This window comes from Carya illinoinensis, chromosome 1 (genome assembly GCF_018687715.1).
Source record: "Carya illinoinensis cultivar Pawnee chromosome 1, C.illinoinensisPawnee_v1, whole genome shotgun sequence".
NCBI lineage: Eukaryota > Viridiplantae > Streptophyta > Magnoliopsida > Fagales > Juglandaceae > Carya > Carya illinoinensis.
The window spans coordinates 56,543,430-56,563,817 of NC_056752.1; the positions used below are offsets into that span (position 1 = coordinate 56,543,430).

The 20,388-nt window shown below is 34.6% G+C and overlaps 2 protein-coding genes across 3 annotated transcripts; both read left to right on the plus strand.

Moving 5' to 3' along the window:
- The first annotated feature begins 1,402 nt into the window (after positions 1–1,402).
- Positions 1,403–6,003, plus strand: LOC122291598 (cucumisin-like). Its single transcript, XM_043099405.1, has 10 exons — positions 1,403–1,570; positions 1,737–1,825; positions 2,896–2,990; positions 3,091–3,334; positions 3,452–3,962; positions 4,119–4,222; positions 4,380–4,598; positions 4,738–4,849; positions 4,950–5,163; positions 5,253–6,003. The coding sequence occupies exons 1-10, from the start codon at positions 1,478–1,480 to the stop codon at positions 5,771–5,773; spliced, it is 2,202 nt and encodes a 733-aa protein (XP_042955339.1). The 5' UTR covers positions 1,403–1,477; the 3' UTR covers positions 5,774–6,003.
- An 8,680-nt stretch (positions 6,004–14,683) lies between these two features.
- On the plus strand, positions 14,684–20,005 carry LOC122291591 (cucumisin-like). Of its 2 annotated transcripts, none has more exons than XM_043099393.1 (10): positions 14,684–14,970; positions 15,079–15,173; positions 16,991–17,121; positions 17,225–17,468; positions 17,587–18,097; positions 18,250–18,353; positions 18,513–18,731; positions 18,871–18,982; positions 19,083–19,296; positions 19,386–20,005. In XM_043099393.1, the coding sequence occupies exons 1-10, from the start codon at positions 14,875–14,877 to the stop codon at positions 19,904–19,906; spliced, it is 2,247 nt and encodes a 748-aa protein (XP_042955327.1). In that variant the 5' UTR covers positions 14,684–14,874; the 3' UTR covers positions 19,907–20,005. The 2 variants fall into 2 exon arrangements, with proteins under 2 accessions (XP_042955327.1, XP_042955329.1); XM_043099395.1 differs by having other exon boundaries at positions 14,686–14,970; positions 17,027–17,121.
- Positions 20,006–20,388: the final 383 nt, after the last annotated feature.

The window sequence follows — 20,388 nt, forward strand, 5'->3', positions numbered from 1 at the left end:
TCCGATCTAATACGAGGATATACAATAAAAAAAAGAAACGCAATCTGAATGCAATGGTGTGAATCCCATCTCCTCTTCTTTCTTTTTGGGTAGGGCATGCTCTATATGTATATCTATGAAAGTGTGGGCCCCATGAATTGAAACCAGACCTATGGGAGTGCCGTTTACTACGACCTCTGAAACATAAATCCAGAATACCGAGTCTCATAATTTGGAACTCGATCGACGCTGATATAGAGTGGCGAAGCATACTCGTATATCTGTCCCAATAATATTCAAATAAAATTTCATATTTTTGTTTAATGAAGTTACGGGAAGGTGTATATGTATATATGTGTTGTTTTGAGGAGGTGCAAAGTTACTTTTGAGCATGAATTTGGTTAGTATGTAGCCTTTTATTGAATGAATAAATATAATATATATTCGATTTTTTGTTGAATATTAGCAGTAGATATTTTATTGCAAGGCATTGAGTCGGTCCTTGATTCCTCATATCTTAAGGAAGCAGTGAACTCCGAACTTGGACAAACAGAGAAAAAAATAATCACGCGCGAGGATCAGGCCGCCATAGATAAGAGGGGAATATTTAATGAAGTGCGATGCAGTTTGAAGTTTTGTTCTGCCTAAACGTTGGAGAACATTAGTTTTAATTATCACTTCCCATGGCATTCGGCATATTAAATTTATTATATGAAGGGGTATCAACATTTCATCGAACACTCGAACGTACAGTACTTCTTACATATGAGGCAGATACTCTTATTTTGAACTACGTACTCAAGGATCTCTTAATGCTTCCTCGAAATTGTTCGTCCCGCGCACTTTCAAAATTACTTTTCGACTATTTTGGAGTCCCATGCCATTGAATAATGTTTAGCATTTCCATTTTTTCCATTATAATGTAACTTCATGCGTCCTAAACTTGGTTGATCTTAGCTAGGCCTATTTTTCTTGCACTCCAGCGTTTCTGGTACGTACTCAGTCGCTATATCTTATAATAAAAAAAATTAGATCAGATAATAGGCTTCTAGCTTGCTAGATCGTCAATCCACGCCGACCACAGCTTGATGATCAGTTGAGTAGATCGTCAATATACAATCTTATATAGAGTTATGTAAACATAAGGTACGCTCGATTTATCTCATACGATCGACAAGCTGTCATTTGTATTTTGCGTCTGGACCACGAGACAGGCTGTTGTGGATAATGAATCAATGATCGCCTTTTGTCTTCAGTTATCGGAGTTGGACAAATCAACCCCTCGACTTTAATTCGTTCTTCACTAGTAGTACTGATCATGTTCGTGTAGACCTTTCCAATACTCTGATCACAGCCTTAAAAATTAAACTTATCTAGATCAACGTACGTACCTTTTGTGTTTTGTTTTTGTTTCCAACGGTTGGATGAGTTTATATACATATATAGGATAAAACGTACACGCTATCTAGCCAAGTTCATAGCTGAGCCTGAACCTCCAATGGCAAGCAAAACTTCTAGTCTTTCATGGCTTCTCCTCAGCCTCGCAACCATTCTCTTTGTTGGTCACTCAGCTGCACAGAATGACCGAAAGGTAAACATAAATTATCCATATACACACACTGACACACATATGGCTGATCTCAGCTTATATATGTTTTCTACGGAAACGATCGAGCTGATCAATTACTACTGTTTAAATTCCGGCCAAATATCTATGTATAAAAGATACTCATAATGTGCATGCATGGATGCTGCAGGCTTATATTGTCTATATGGGAGAGAGGCGGCAGGACGAGGCTTCCACATCATCCCTTCACACGAGCATGCTACAAGAAGTCGTTGACAGGTGAAAAACAGCAGTAGTACAACGGCACATTTAGATATAACGTGCTATGTAATGCTTGAAATTCTTGTGATTACGATATAATGGAATATATATTTCTTTTTTTGAAATTCTTGTGATTGCGATATAATGGAATATATATTTCTTTTTTATAAGCCAAGACTTAAATAACCTTTATTTATGGGACAGAAATTAAGGATTTGCAGCAACCGTATTAAAAAATTTACGAAATTATATAATATTTAAATTTTATTTAATTTTAATGGATTTTAACTTAAAAAATAATAAAATTTTAATAGAGTTAACTTAAATTGGTATGTATCTCAAATTCTTTAATTCATTTTATTAGGTAAGAGTAAAAGTAAAACTATACTTTGAAATATATAGTCTGGTTTATATCCAGTGAAAAAAAAAAAAAAAATTAGACGTAAATTAAGAACGAAATCTACTTATTATTTGTTACAATTAATCATATCCATTTATTTTCTTAACACATCCTGCGCGCGATCGAAACTCTTCTTAAAAACACGATATATTTTTTATTACCATTTTTCCCCTATTTTAATTAGATATTTATAAATGATCTTATATATAGTGGACACGTGGTTGTCCGTGCCATATAAGAAATGTTTAATGACATATTAGTACTGTTGCTGAAGGAACTATCTTCAAAATAATTAAACTTTGAATTTTTATGATACAAAAAATCAAATACACGTTCTATGTCCAATCATGTACATGAAGGCCTCTTTGACAACTAAAATTTAATGCAGAAACAAAAAGTTCTTAGGTTAGAAATGATATATGCACTAATTGAGAGTATAAATATCGTGTATTTTTTTTAAAGGTGAGTAAATATGATATATATTAACAATTTTTTTTTTTTTAAATAATATGCTTTATTCTTTTCGTAAAGGAATGTGTCACACTTACACCATCAACATATTTAGTATTACTCTTTTCAATATCGTAATCAAAGGGAGATGAAATTAATCCCATCAAAGCTATTTGATCGGGACGGAAATGCGTCTATATAGGCCTTTAACTTCTCAAATCTATATAATTGGATTTAGCAATACCGGAGCGGAATATCTACTCTATAGCTACAAGAGAAGTTTCAATGGCTTTGCAGCGAAGCTAACTGAGGAAGAAGCTCAAAAAATGGCTGGTTTGTGAGCCTCATCTCTCTCTCTCTCTCTCTCTCTCTCTATTTTATATCATGCATGCATAAATATAGTAAAACAAGCGCTTTGACAATGACCATGTAGGAATGGAAGGCGTAGTGTCTGTCTTCCCCAACAAACAGAAAAAGCTCCATACAACAAGGTCATGGGACTTCCTTGGCTTCCCGCAGCAAGTTGAAAGAACAGCTATTGAAAGCGACATCACTATAGGAGTTCTCGACACTGGAATCTGGCCCGAGTCTGATAGCTTTAGTGACAAAGGATTTGGTCCGCCGCCTAGCAAATGGAAGGGCACCTGCCGAGCCTCAACCAACTTTACTTGCAACAAGTATATCTTTACAACAACTTTTTTGTTTTTTTACCTATATGCACCTACACACGCATATATATAGGAAGAGTCATTCAAAGAGCAACATTTATAATTAATGGCGTTGTGCTTGGGCAGTAAAATCATAGGAGCACAATATTACCGTAGCAATGGAGATTTTTTCGAAAATGACATTAGATCTCCTCGAGATTCAGACGGTCACGGGACACATACCGCATCCATAGCAGCTGGGAATGTTGTTAACATGGCAAGCGTACAAGGGCTTGGTTCAGGAATAGCACGAGGAGGGGTTCCATCAGCACGCATTGCTGTGTACAAAATATGTTGGCTTAATGGTTGCAGTGATGTTGACATTCTTGCAGCTTTTGATGATGCTATTGCTGATGGCGTCGACCTAATATCTATTTCAGTCGGCGGAACTGCTGATAGCTATTTTAAAAATACAATTTCCATCGGTGCCTTTCATGCTATGAGAAATGGAATATTGACATCAAACTCAGCTGGTAATAGGGGTCCAGGTCTAGCAACCCTCACAAATATTTCGCCCTGGTCTCTTTCCGTGGCAGCAAGTGCCATAGATCGAAAGTTCTTCACTTTGGTCCAATTGGGTAATGACAAGATCTATGAGGTATATAATTATAAAGTGATCAAGCCCCCTTCATCTTAGTTCTCTACTACCCATAGCTATAGTTTCGAGTATGTATGAATATATCCAGTTGTTTTCTTAATCCCATCGAATGCCCATTAATGAATTATTTATTAATATACTTTACTCCATGTGTAGGGAATTTCAATTAATACATTTGACCTCAAGAATGAAATGTATCCGATAGTTTATGGCGGAGATGCACCAAACACCACAGCTGGTTTTCAGGGTTCCGATTCCAGGTAAGTAGGTAAACATGCACAGAATCGAAAAAAGAATACATATCCCAGTAGCCTTTTGCTTGTGTTCCAATAACTCCAGTAAATTAGAAAGTGAATGTAATGTTCTTTTCGTATCACAATATATAGCAGTCAGTGAACTTATGCTACAGTACTGCAGGTATTGCGATGCAGGTACGTTGGATCAGAATTTAGTGAAAGGGAAAATTGTACTTTGTGATTTGCTGGGGGATGGGGAAGGAGCATTTCTAGCTGGTGCGATTGGAACTGTGATTAAAAGCCCAGGGCGTAGGGATGTTGCCTACTCTTTTCCCTTGCCCGCATCTTACCTTGGCATCGAAGATGGTACCAACATCTACATCTACTTAAATTCAACAAGGTATAGATGCAAAATATCTCAAATTAGGGGCTATATATGCATTTGTTATAAATGGTCAAACCAATAGGCATTGATTGTCGAAAATCACCTTAAACCCCACAAATATTCCTAATGCGCATATGCTATATATGATGTGTAGGAGCCCGACTGCAACTATTCTCAAGACTAACGAGCGTAAGGATGCATTTGCACCTTACATACCCCCCTTCTCATCAAGGGGTCCAAATGTAGCTACGTCCAACATTCTCAAGGTTATAATTAATTTCCTCATAATTAATTTGAGTTGCGCTCTTGTAATATTTCTTCATTATATATCATTAAGATTTAAGATCCGTTTTAATTCTGTTGTAGCCGGATTTAGCAGCTCCTGGACTCAACATTCTAGCAGCATGGTCACCAATTTCCCCAATTTCCGAGGTTGAAGTTGATAAAAGAAACCTGTCATTCAATATTCTGTCGGGCACCTCCATGGCTTGCCCACATGCTACAGGAGCTGCTGCCTACGTTAAATCCTTGCACCCTAAATGGTCACCTGCTGCTATCAAGTCGGCTCTCATGACTACTGGTAATATATAGCTATATACAACCCATTAATCTTAATTTGTCATGCATTACCACCTCTCACTTCCTCCCTATTTGGCGTATTACTGGCAGCTGACCCTATGAGTGCTGGAAAGAATCCGGAGGCTGAATTTGCATACGGTGCAGGCAATATAAATCCTTCAAAGGCTCCAAATCCTGGGTTAATCTATGACATTGACGCAGCTGACTACATAAAATTTCTATGCAGACAAGGATATAATACCAAATCATTACAACTTCTGACTGGGGACAATAGTAGCTGTTCTGATGTCACTAATGGAACCGTGAACGATCTAAACTATCCTGCATTTGCTCTATCCACGCCGCCCTTGACATCCATCAATCGTGTTTTCAATCGGATTGTCACCAATGTTGGATCACCGACGTCTACGTATAGAGCTATTTTGAACTCCCCGCTTGGACTTACAATCAAAGTAACTCCTAGCATTCTATCTTTCACATCTCTTGGACAAAAGCTACCGTATACGCTCACGATCGAAGGAACTATAGATAAGTTTATAGTCTCTGCTTCTTTAACGTGGGATGACTCTACCTTCCAAGTGAGGAGCCCGATTGCTGTGTTTGTCCCCTAACGAAGTACCAGAAAACTCGCTTCTGTGCAAGACTTTGCTCCAGTTATACAGGGCATTGATCAGGTGCATGTACCAAATAAAGATTCTATCTTGCAATTTTAATGTTCTACTCCACTTAAGTTATTTAGACGTGGGAAAATTAAAAAAATTGTAATGATTTATATAAATTTTAAATAGGCAAGTTATGCAGTCTGTCTATTAAAAAAAAGGGATCTCTTGGTTTTGTGTGATTCTAGTTGGCCGAGACTCATGTATCTTTAAAAACTAATTATACGCATCAAATTAAGTCTCGTATACCAACTATAACTATATATATATATATATATATATATGTATATATGCTAATGCCACGACAACGATGACTGATCAATATGTAGTACATGATGAATGCAAACCCACAAATTTTATTCCTCAATCTTTTTGACCCAATCGATCGTTCTATTATTGGATTGAAACAATAAGTACTAACAACGCAACTTTTTTCTAAAAAATGAAAAACAAATATCTTCATGGATCGAATATTTGATTCTCAACGTATATTTTCTATTCAAAGAGATGTACGATCTGGTCGAGACTCGGGAGGAGGAATTTGGGTTGCTAAAGTTGAAAGGAGACCGTCCAACCTTTACACCATTGAAATCTCAACTGGCATGGCATTATATATTGGCACTTCTTATTAGTAATTTATACCGTATAATCAACGGGAACATATAATAATTGAGAATAAAAAGTAAATGAAATATATAAAAAGGGACAGGCAAGCGTTAAACAAAAGCTTCCTCTCAAGAAGCCATATTATATAGTCTAATTCCATGCGTTCAGATTCACAATCTAAAAAATTCGTATACGGCTATATATATATATATATATAAACTTCTATATTATATATACATACATATTTATATATATTTATATATACATAGTCATAGTGATGGAGTCGAAATTGTGGCTGTTCATACTTAATCATATCCATTATTTTTCCCTTGAAGAACAGCCAATCGCTTCATGATGATTGTCTCTTATGGAAATGATCGTTCATATACAAGATATTAGTGGCAAACGTCGCTGTTGCCATGTATATGTGTGTGTGGATACCATATGTAATGGAGTCTTTTCGTAACAGAGACATTGAACAAATTAGCGCGTATAGGCATGACATCTTCTAGGAAAAAGAGAGAAAATAAAGGGGACGTGATTGGGATGTAATGAATTGTTTGATTGTAATATTTGGTTTAACTTCAACATCTATCACTCATTTCAAACCAAACAAAAGGGATATATATCCTCATTCAAAGGTACCTAATCTGGCCAATTCTATTTTTTTCCGATCTGATGCGAGGATATACAACAGAAAAAAGAAACGCAATCTGAATCCAATGGTGTAAATCCCATCTCCTCTCTTTTCTTTTTGGGCAGGGCACGCTTTATATATATGAAAGTTGGGGACATTTGCAATTCCGTTGCTAGCCCAAATATGACATAGTCAAGCATATATGTAGTCCATTGGCGGGAAAAAAAATTGAGCCCATGACACTATAACAAATTTTAGCTTTTGGGATGAAAAATTTTTGGGACGAAATGAAAATCGTCCCAAAATATGTTTTTTTGGGATGAAAATCGGATTTCATCCTGAAAAATTGACGGATGTCTTTATCTGTTCAAACATTTAAGTTTTGATTTGAACGAAATATATTGGGACAAAAATAATTGTTCCTAATTGAAATATCGTTCGAATTGGTACTTATGTGTTCTCACCAAGATAATGTGAGAGTTCAAACGATTTTCTGAAACCGTTAAACATTAAATTGGAGAGTTAAGTTACAAAATTATAGCAAAAATTTTAGTAATCGTTTGAACGTTGAATTTGGAAGTTTGAAGTTACCGTTCAAATGTAATTTATTGGTTCGAACAAACTTTTGGCAGGTTAGGTGAATAAAAGAATGGCGGGAGTAGGAAATACGTTCGAAGGCTTCGAGTGGTACGTTTAAACAGTGTTTGAATTGTTTCCATTTTTAATTTCCAAAACTTTCCTTATTAATTTAGGTAAATAATTAATTTTCTATAATAAATATAGCATTTAAATAATATAGATAGAGTATAGTCTCAATATATAACTAATTTATAAAATGAAAAGACGATGAATATTTAAATTAATTATACAAAACACAACTAGTCATGATTGTCCATACAAAAAATAAAAAAAAATGCAAATATAAGATCTACACTATTGGCCCAGATTTTGTAGCACCGCCTCGACTCCACCAAGACATGTCTCAATATCTATTAATCGAGATATGAGCTTCGACTCTGTCTCTGCGAGGGCTACCTAGACTACATCAATGACCTCTGATCTCTATGCGCGCACGATATCTACAATCTTCTCACGATTTGTAGTGCGTGATGCGCCCTGTGCAGATGCCTCACCCGATATGCCATGTGCATCTCCTTGAGTGTAGATTGCCTTTGTAGTGGGTGTAGGAATACGAAATCTGGAGTGTCCAATACCACGAGACAAGGTCCTGGAGTTTATCGGTCCAATTAGCTCTCGAGCACGCTCAAACACATCTTGCCTGACTACCTTTGCTAAAAGAAAGCATGTGAGCTGGACCCTAAACGACAATGTATCTATCATAATATAGGTGGCCTTTGATCAAATCCTAGTAAAGATATATCTCACTAGGTCGATAGGCACCCCACAAGCGACCCGTAACATAAATCGTGTCCGATCTATGGTAACTTCAGTCTTGTGCAGTCGCGGATCGATGTTGTTGGCTATTATAATATTCATATCTTGAAAAGACTGGATAAGTCCAGTTGTTTGATGCTCTTGCTCCCATCATAGGAAGGAGTATCTAGACCCACAATCGACTAACGAACCTTATGATCAGCGAGGTCATCGTTCTTATTTGATACAATAGTATCCTCTTCCTTAGCAGTCTCCTCATCACTTGCAGGTGTAGACTTCCTAGGCACCATGCGGGGATATACAGTGGGCAGTCGAGGACACCAAGAAACTCGATGACTATATCAGTTGAAAATCGTACTGAGACACCCTGGATGGAGAAGGTGTATGTGTCATGATCCTGGCCGGCACCACCAAGTTCTCTATAGAATTTAGATATAATATCGATGTAGGCAACGATCTTGTCCATCTCTTCGTCCTTCTGGTCAATGATCGGTGTCCAACCACGATCGAGAAAGACAAATGCCAAAGAACGTCTCTCCCACTGAAGATCCTTAAAATCATCAATCTTCACTTGTTGCTCTAACAAAAAAGTCCTCTCTCGGACTTCTTCACTAGAGGATTGTCCTGACTTGGCCCACTTCTTTTCCTTAGAAGCCATTGAAATTTACCTAAATTTAATTTATAAAATTAAGGACAACGATTATAAATATGATAATTATAAATAGATAAATTATAATTATATCTAACAATAGAATATATGTTACATTATCTATTCAACTCTATAAAAAATTTAAAATAAGAAATGTACTGTTCAAATGCTTAATTAGACGTTCAAACTATTATATAGTCTATTCGAACGGTACTAGTTTACTGTTCAAATAGTATAGACTTGGTTCCAACATTAACCATTCATTTTCTGTTTAAATGCTTAATTACACGTTCAAACGATTATGTATACCATTTGAACAGTAATGGTTTAACATTCGAACTGTCTTCTATTATTTGGAATGTTAACCATTCATGTGCCGTTCAAATGTTTTAGAGACGTGGCGATCCCTTGTTCGAGCTCAACAATGGCTGAGTCGACTCAGCCATTACCAAAATCAAAAGGAATTGGTTTCTTTCGATTTTCCACATACAACAAGAATAGGATGTGAGATTTAGTCTAAAATCCCATTTTCATAGACATTTCGAGCAATCTATGGTGGAAAATGGGGTTTTGAAAAAAACTCCCATTTTACCCCATTTAATATTTACATCCGATAAATGGACAAATTTTATCATTAGTTCAAAGAATGTGGCTTACCTGTTGCGGGTTGAACTTTGGTGGTTGAAGATGTTGTTGACGGCAGTGTGTGGCGGCGTGTGGTAGCATTTGGGAGTGACGAAGAGAAAGAAGGAAGTGGAGATGGATGGTCCTGAAGCCTAATATTAAATTCTTATACGTTAGAACAGGTAGTTATTACATTCGAACGTATTTAATGATTAAGTTATACATTCGAACGTAATAATTACCCGTTTGAATGTATAAATTACCATATTTATATATATTCTTATAATTAAATTTAGACTTATTTACTTATATATATATTTATAAGTATTATATAATATATATTGTTATTTATACTTAATTATATACTTATATTTATATAGAGAAAACCTGCAGACCGGTTGGGTTTATTTTAGGGAGATAACAACCCACCAATAAATTTGTGACACATAAGCATTCTACCACAATAATGTTGTGGATGCACTGCATTAGAATCGCACCCCTCCTTCCCGTTTCGCACCCCCCTCTAGTTTTTCTCTCAGCGTTGCACCCCCCTTCTTTGGCCATCCTTAGCCTCGATCCCCCCTCTGGTTTTCCTCTCCTAGCCACGACCTCCCTCCCTTCTCATAGCGTCACACTCCCTCTTGAAGTTTTGCACTGACCCTTGCACGCCCCTCTCGCAATACAACCAAGACATTCACGTTACAACCTATAATTGATGAGCTTAAAGTGCTGGATGCTAATAGCCCAGTTCATGAAGATAGTAACAACAGATGTACTTCGACTACAAAGATAAATGAAACGGTAGGTCTTCAGTGTGAGAACCAATATTCTTATCATGTGGTGAGTTTTTTTTTTTTTTTTTAATTTTAATTTTTGAGAATCCAGCTATTATAAAAAACTGGGTGTACAACCTATAATCATCTTATGTAATTAAGTGCTGCTATGAATAAGTCTGAACCATTTCATCCAAGATAATGGTTTCATTTTGGTGTTTGAAAATCTTGGACATATTAATCTAGTCCATTATGGTGTTGAAATGATATAGAAACAGACTTTACCAACCATCAGAGAGACTAAAAATGTTGCTGAGAGGGGTTAACAATTAGGAAGAGACCAGATTTGGCATGGGCAACTCACTCGTGGGGAGAAATCAGCCTGGGGGCCTAGGAGGACAACAGATACTCGGCGAACTGGTGGGGATGGATGCTGGCAGTGGAGGTCTGCTCGAAGTTGGTTCTGGAAGCACACATTATCATGTTCTACTAGCCGCTAGAAGCACACGTTTGTTCTAGAAGAACTTGGGTAAGTTGAAGTAATTTTGCATTGTTATCCCATGCACACGAGTCTAGCGTGAATTTAGTGTGATTTTTGAGGTGGTGGCTTGTTAGTGGAGGGCTATTATTATTGGAAAGTTGGACTGATTGCTTAGCAATGGAATTGATTTATATATATACTTATCTACTACTATATATTATATAAGTATATTAATAGTATACTTATAATATACTAATATTATTTATACTTAATTATATACTACGTATATATATTTATATATAATAGTATTATAATATACTTTTAGAATACTACTATATACTTATATATAGTTGTGCTTATACTTATATATAGTTGTACTTATATATATATACTTATAATACTTATAATTATATATGTAGAAACTTATATATCCTTATATATACTTATATATAATAGTATTAAAATTATATACTTTTAGAATACTACTATATACTTATATATATACGAAGGGTCATTTTTAGAGTTCGCACTACTTTTATTTTCTCCATTAAATGCATGAAGACCATAAAAGTGAAGCTAAGAGGAACACATGAATGCTCTGTGTCTTTTCCCCCTCTTGTGTCACGTGCTTGCCCATGAACCACATGCATGAAAAATGTCCTCAAAGCTAAATTGAATGAAAATGAAATGAAACTTCATCTAACTAAAGTATTTTTGCAATCCCATCATCATGACTACCTTGATCGTTGTAGGAAAATGATAAAAAAAAAAAAATAAATAGAAGAAGATATTTGCATATCGGTTTATCGGCACACTAAACGCACCATATCAACTAACAAATATTAGTGTTTTAATTTTTTTTAACTATACGTCGTGAATTCTTAACAAATATCGTGTTTATACACTAACTTATAAATAACAGATCAAATAATCGGAATAGATTCATATATAACTTGGTTTTGTTTCAATTAATTAACCCAGGGTATTACAATTTACAAGACCTTGACTTGTGAACTAAGTACAAAATGAATTCACAAATGAAGCATAAAAATCAGTCACTCTCACCCCAAATTCGCCGTAGCTTCCGAGCAATTAACAATCTGATATTAAAGGTCGATGGATATTGGTGGTCTACTTCTACTCTTCATGACTGACTGCATTCAAGCAGACACTTAAACTTTTTTACCATAACAATTAGTTCGAATAGTCCAAACAAGCAATCAAACGGAAATTTCAACCTCATCTATCAGCATCTAGCTAGAAACGTACATGAGTCTTTATATTCAAACCATAATTAATTACTCGTATTCCTCGTCACTAATTTATAAATTAATATAATTTGATATAATATGTTAAATTATATAATTATATTTATTATAAAATACATCTACCGTAATATAATTTATATATGTATTAATAGTATCACTTTTCAATCTAGAATGAAATTCCTGAAAGTACTAAAAATAGTGAATGCAGTTGTGGAAAACGCGTAACCTTTTTATTAAATTGTATGGAAACTAGGATGAAATTGCCACGAAATTGTCCGTGTTCTAACTTCTAGCTATATGGTACGCTAGTCATGAAAGCAAGTCCAAAGCAGGAAAAGAAAGATCATGATGGCCTTTTTTCTTGTTCTACTTTTCGAACGTGTTTGTTTGTTCTAGCTGTATCTTGTCTCGTTTGTTTTTTACAAAATTTATCAAGTGACTCAACTCATCTAGTTTTATTTTATTTAATTATTATATTTTTTTTAAATTTTTATATAAAATAAAATAAACTTTTTTAAAATTTAAAATAATGATAATATTAAAAAATATATATTTTAATAATATTTTATTTAATTTTCAACTTTTATGAAAACAAACGAGACTGATTTCGTTTGGATATAAGAAGTGTTTTATTTTATCTCATCATTATAATTTTTTTAAATTTTTATACAAAATATAATAAACAATTTAATTTTTTCAAATATCTAAACAATAATAATATTAAAAAATAATATTTTATTTAATTTTTATCTTTATTTATTTTATTTGAACTCACTAATTTTTGTTTGTTTTAAAAAATGAGATAAAATGATTTGAGATTAAAGTTAAAAATTAAATAAAATATTATTTTAATATTATTTTTATATTAGAATTTGAAAAAATTGAATTTTTTATTTTATTTTTTGTAAATAAATATTATAAAAAAAAAACCACAAAAGTCAAGGTCTGCTGCAATATTATTCTTCGATCCATTGAACTTTCCCTTAGAATGGGTATTGAATGAATACAAGCCAAGAACGCCAATAATTTTAGATGAATTGCAGTAGAAGTTGAACTATTTAAGGACGCTATGTATTCAATAAATAATAAAGTACGTACTGCTAATGGGACCCTCCAGACATCTGGATCGGAATTACGAAAAACAACTACTCGATCTGCTGTCTATGACGTGCCGTTTTAATTGACTACTCATAAAAATAAAAAATATGTAAATAAAAAATAATAATAAAATACTGATTTTACACTGGCTTTCACTTACCGCGGTACAAGAGCGTTTACTCGTGGAATTAATGCACGAAAGGGACGATGGATGTTGCCTTGCTGATATGAGCGGCAAAATAAATAATGTAGTAGCGTTGAAGAGAAAACTACTGGTGTGATGTCGATCCATGCTTCAAGCATCCCATCATACTCGTAGTTGAATATGACGCAGCACGACTTTTCAACGTCTCAAAGTTCAAACGAAATAAGAACTTAGGTAGATTATGATCATGAAATAAGTACTTTTTCTATTTTGTTTAGAACTAATTTTCTTTTTCTTATTAGAAATATATTGAAATCATCCAGTTGTGTATTGGTTGAACTCCGATATAATATTATCGAGAGATTTAATTAAGAATAATATTATAGAATCATTTAAAGTTTACTGTTCAAATGATTCCTTGACGTGATAATCATTCTTATAATGTCACGTATATTAGGAAGATTAAAATTAAGACTATATATATATATATATATATCTTTATGTATTTGTTTATTCAATGGGAACAAGTTTTAGTAAACTGGTGGGAGGGAATTTTAATATTCTTTGATATATAGCATTTATTTATCTTTTTTATACAAAAGGAATTACCCAGTTAAGAGTCAAGACGCACATGAATATGGTCAGGCTTCTAGTATGCTTTTCGAAAAGTCTAAAAACAGGAAGCAGAGACATGACCCATATTGGGTGTTTTGGACAGATTGAAGAAACTAAACATGAATTCCAAACCGTAGAAATCGTGCGGGCTCCATGAACTGCATTTCCATTGTTTCCATTATAATGTAACTTCATGCGTCCCAAACTTGGTTGATCTGAGGCCGGCCTGTTTTGACCTTCTACTCCACCGTTTGTAAGTATACACAATCGCTATCTTATAATTAAAAAAAAAAAATTAGATCAGATAATAGGCTTATAACTTGCTAGATCATCAATCCACGCCGACCATGCACTTGATGATCAGTTGAGTAGATCGACCGAGTCTTCCAATCTTATTTATCTAATGTGCACAAATCTTACATAGGGTAATTATATAAACATAAGGTACGATTTATCTCATAGACTCATACGACTATTTTGCGTTTTGGCCAAGAGACAGGCTGTCTTGGATAATGATCGCTTCGGATTTGGACAAATCAACCACTCCACTTTAATTCGTTCTTCACGAGTAGTGGAAGACCGATCATGTTCGTGTAGACCTTTCCACTACTCTGATCACAGCCCCAACTATCAAAGTCTTCTAGATCAACGCGGTACCTTCTGTGTTTTTTTTTGTTTCCAACAGTAGGCCGTGAGTTTATATATACGATAAAACCGCGTACATGCTGTCTAGCCAAGTTCATAGCTGAGCCTGAACCTCCAATGGCAAGCAAAACTTCTAGTCTTTCATGGCTTCTCCTCCTCAGCCTCGCGACCATTCTCTTTGTTGGTCACTCAGCTTCACAGAATGATCGAAAGGTAAACATTAAATATCTATATACGCCACATATGGCCGATCTCACCGTTTAAATTCCGGCCAAATATCTTTATATAAAAAATACTCATGTGCATGCATGGATGCTGCAGGCTTATATTGTCTATATGGGAGAACGAGGACGGCGGCAGGACGAGGTTTCCACATCATCCCTTCACACGAGCATGCTACAAGAAGTCATTGACAGGTGATAAAACGCAGTACAACGGCACATTTAGGTGCTATGTAATGCTTGAAATTCTTGTGATTAATTCTTGTGATTACGATAATGGAATATTATATATTTCTTTTTTTATAAGCTAAGTAGGGAGATCAGAAAACGATTTGCAGCGACCGTATTAAAAAATTTACCAAATTATCTAATATTACAATATTCATTTATACTAATATTTAAATTTTATTTAATTCAATGATTTTAACTTAAAATATAATAAATTTTTCAGAGATCAGTTAACTTAAATTGGTATGTATATCAAATTCTTTAATTCATTTTATTGGATAAAACTATACTTTGAAATATATAGTTTGCTAATTTATATATATCCAGTGAAAAAAAAAAAAAATTCAAATTAGACGTAAAGAACGAAATCTACTTATTATTTGTTACAATTAATCATATCCATTTATTTTTTTTAACACATTCGTTCAGCGATTGAAACTCTGCTTAATTAAAAGAGGAATGCTACATAGCATCCCACACCACACACTTTATATATTAAAATATTATTTTTTATTTTATTTTATTCTTATTAAACTAATTAAATTATTCTATTTATCATCTACACACTATATATTTATTATAGAAAAAATGAAAAAAAAAATTAAAATAAGTGTGGTGTGTGAAGTGTGAGGATGACAAGAAGATTTTTTCTAATTTAAAAAGGCTATACATTTTTATTACCATTTTGCCCCTATTTTAAATATTTATAAAGGATGGTACTAGAACCACTGCTAGTGGCCCGCTAGGCAAAAAAAAAAAAAATTATTTTTATTTTTTAAATTATTTTTTAATACTTTTAAATATTTCAAAAATATATAAATAATTTATAATAATATTAAATAATTTTTTCTTAGTCATTAAAAAAAACAGAGAGAGAGAGATCAGCAGTGGCCAAAGATTTTTCATTTATAAGTGATCTTATATATAGTGGGCACGCGGTTGTCCCGCCATATAAAAAATGGTACGTTTAATGACAGACTACTATTGCTGAACGAAGCATCTTCGAAACAATTCAACTTTGAATTTTTATGATACAAAATTAGTCGCATTAATCATATACACATGCTCTGTCCAATCATGTACAAGGCCTCTTTGACAACTAAAATTCAAATGTAGAAACAAAAAAGTCAGTTCTTCTGGTTCTTTTTTCATTAGATATTAAAAAATGACGTTGATGGAGATGGACGTGCCATTTGAGAGGCATCGATTTGATATGGGATAAATTTATGTTAAAGTTAAAAATTAAATAAAATATATTATTTTATATAAAAAATTTAAAAATTATAATAATGAGATGAAAGAATATATTTTAACCATCCAAATGAGTTTAAGTGTGCAAGTATTTTGTATTTTTTTGTTTTAGAAGTGAATTAATATAAGGACAATGCTAGGGTGACTACCAAGTGTATCCACCAAATGTGTACACTAGTAAATATGAGTTTTTTAGCTTTCTTTAATTATTTTTTAAACATCAATTAACTATTAAGAAAAAATTCACTAATAGTCACTACCTTAAGGAATAAGAAATTTTCTTTTAAAAAAAAGTAGAAAAAATAAAAATAAATGAATAAACACATTTAATGGACATATTTGATGGTTATACTATTATTTTCCTTAATATAAAATCTACTTTAAAAATGTGATCTTTTATTAATAGATCTCACTCATTTTTTTTTTAATTAAAAAAAATCTATATATCAAGTATTACTCTTTTCAATATTATGGCCAAAGGGAGATGAAATTAATCCCATCAAAACTATTCATTGGGATGGAAATGCATCTAGGCCTTTAACTGGTCAAATCTATATAATTGGATTCAGCAATACTGGACCGGAATCTCTACTTTATAGCTACAAGAGGAGTTTCAATGGATTTGCAGCGAAGCTAACCAAGGAAGAAGCTCGAAGAATGGCTGGTCTGTGAGCCTCTCTCTCTCTCTCTCTCTCTCTCTCTCTCCATGTTTTATATCATGCATGCATAAATACAATAAAACGAACGTTGTGACAATGAACATGTAGGAATGGAAGGCGTAGTGTCTATCTTCCCCAACAAACAGAATAAGCTCCACACAACAAGGTCATGGGACTTCCTTGGCTTCTCACAGCAAGTTGAAAGAACAACAGTTGAAAGTGACATCATTATAGGAGTTCTTGACAGTGGAATCTGGCCCGAGTCTGATAGCTTCAGCGACAAAGGATTTGGTCCACCGCCTAGCAAATGGAAGGGCACCTGCCGAGCCTCAACCAACTTTACTTGCAACAAGTATATCTTTATAACAACTTTTTTGTTTTTTTACCTATATGCATGTACACACACATATATATAGAAATAGTCAGTCAAGGAGAACCATTTTCAATTAATGGCATTGTCGCTTGGGCAGTAAAATCGTAGGAGCACGATATTACCATAGCAATGGAGTTTTTTCAGAAAATGACATTAGATCTCCTCGAGATTCAGACGGCCACGGGACACATACTGCATCCATAGCAGCTGGGAATGTTGTTAACATGGCAAGCGTACAGGGGCTCGGTTCGGGAACAGCACGAGGAGGGGTTCCATCAGCACGCATTGCTGTGTACAAAGTATGTTGGCTTAATGGCTGTAGTGATGCTGACATTCTTGCAGCTTTTGATGATGCTATTGCTGATGGCGTCGACCTAATATCTATTTCAATCGGTGGAACTGCTGATAGCTATTTTAAAAATTCAATTGCCATCGGTGCTTTTCATGCTATGAAAAATGGAATATTGACATCAAACTCAGCTGGTAACAGGGGTCCAGGTCTAGCAACCCTCACAAACATTTCGCCCTGGTCTCTCTCCGTGGCTGCAAGCGCCATTGATCGAAAGTTCTTCACTGAGGTCCAATTGGGTAACGACAAGATCTATGAGGTATATAATTATAAAATGATCAAGCCCCATCTTAGTCCTCTGCTACCCATAGCTATATTTTCAAGTATGTATGAATATCTCCAGCCGTTTTCTTAATCCCATCCAATGCACGTTAATGAATTAAGTATGAATATACTTTGCTCCATGTGTAGGGAATTTCAATTAATACATTTGACCTCAAGAATAAAATGTATCCGATGATTTATGGCGGAGATGCACCAAACACCACAGCGGGTTCTCAGGGTTCCTATTCCAGGTAAGTAGGTAACCATGCATAGGATCGAAAAAAGAATACATATCCTAGTAGCCTTTTGATTGTGTCCCAATAACTCTAGCAAACTAGAAGGTGAATGTAATGCTCTTTTCATCTCACAAATATATAGCAGTCAGTGGAACTAATGCTACAATACTACAGGTATTGTCAGCCAGATTCGTTGGATCAGAATTTAGTGAAAGGAAAAATTGTACTTTGTGATTTGGTCGTTGATGGGGAAGGAGCATTTCAAGCAAGCGCGGTTGGAACTGTGATTATAGGCCCAGGGCGCAAGGATGTTGCCTACTCTTTTCCCTTGCCCGCATCTTACCTTGGCATCGAAGATGGTACCAACGTCTACATCTACTTAAATTCAACAAGGTATAGATGCAAAATATCTCAAATTAGGGGCTATACAATCATTTGTTATATATGGTCAAACCAATAGGCATCGACTGTCGAAAATCACCTCAAACCCCACAAATAATCCTAATGCGCATATGCTATATATGATGTGTAGGAGCCCGACTGCGACTATTCTCAAGACCAACGAGCGTAAGGATGCATTTGCACCTTACATACCCCCCTTCTCATCAAGGGGTCCAAATGTAGCTACGTCCAACATTCTCAAGGTTATAATTAATTTCCTCGTAATTAATTTGAGTTGCGCTCTTGCAATATTTCTTCATTATATATCATTAAGATTTAAGACCCTCTTTAATTCTGTTGTAGCCAGATTTAGCAGCTCCTGGACTCAACATTCTAGCAGCATGGTCACCAATCTCCCCAATTTCCGAGGTTGAAGGTGATAATAGAAAACTATCATTCAATATTCTGTCTGGCACCTCCATGGCTTGCCCACATGCCACAGGAGCTGCTGCCTACGTCAAATCCTTGCACCCCAAGTGGTCACCTGCTGCTATCAAGTCAGCTCTCATGACTACGGGTAATATATATCTATATCCAACCCATCAATCTTAATTTGTCATGCATTACCACCTCTCACTCCCTCCCCATTTGGCGTATTACTGGCAGCTGACCCCATGAGTGCTGGAAAAAATCCGGAGGCTGAATTTGCATACGGTGCAGGCAATATAAATCCTTCAAAGGCTCCAAATCCTGGTTTAATCTATGATATTGATGCAGTTGACTACATAAAATGTCTGTGCGGACAAGGATATAATACAAAATCATTACAACTTCTGACTGGGGACAATAGTAGTTGTTCAGACGCCATTAATGGAACCGTGAACGATCTAAACTATCCTGCATTTGCCCTATCAACGCCGCCCTTGACATCCATCAATCGTGTTTTCAATCGGATTGTCACCAATGTTGGATCACCGACTTCTACGTATAAAGCTATTTTGAACTACCCACTTGGACTTAGAATCAAAGTGACTCCTAGTATTCTATCTTTCACATCTCTTGGACAAAAGCTACCGTATACGCTCACGATCAAAGGAACTATAGATAAGTTTATAGTCACTGCTTCTTTAACGTGGGATGACGGTACCTTCCAAGTGAGGAGCCCGATTGCTGTTTTTTTTCCCTGACGAAGCTCTGGAAAACTTGCTATCTAAGACTTTGCTCCAGTTAGAATTGGCATTGATAAGGTGCATGTACCAAATAAAGATTCTATCTTGCAATTTTAATGTTCTACTCCACTCAATTATTTAGACATGGGAAAAAAAAAGTAGTAATGATTTACATAAATTTTAGATAGCCAAGTTATGCGGTCTGTCTGTTAAAAACAAGTGTATCCTACAGTCTGGTCTATTTTTACAAACAATCTTAATTCAACTCATCTCATCATTACAATTTTTTAAGTTCCTATATAAAATTAAATAAACAATTTAATTTTTTCAAATCTCATAACAAAAATAAATTAAACAATTTAACTTTTTCAAATTTTAAAATAAAAATAATATTAAAAAATATATTTTAATATTATTTTATTCAACTTTTAACTTTAATTTTAACTCATCTCATCTCATCTGTTAAAACAAACGAGTCTAGTGATCTCTTAGTTTTGTGT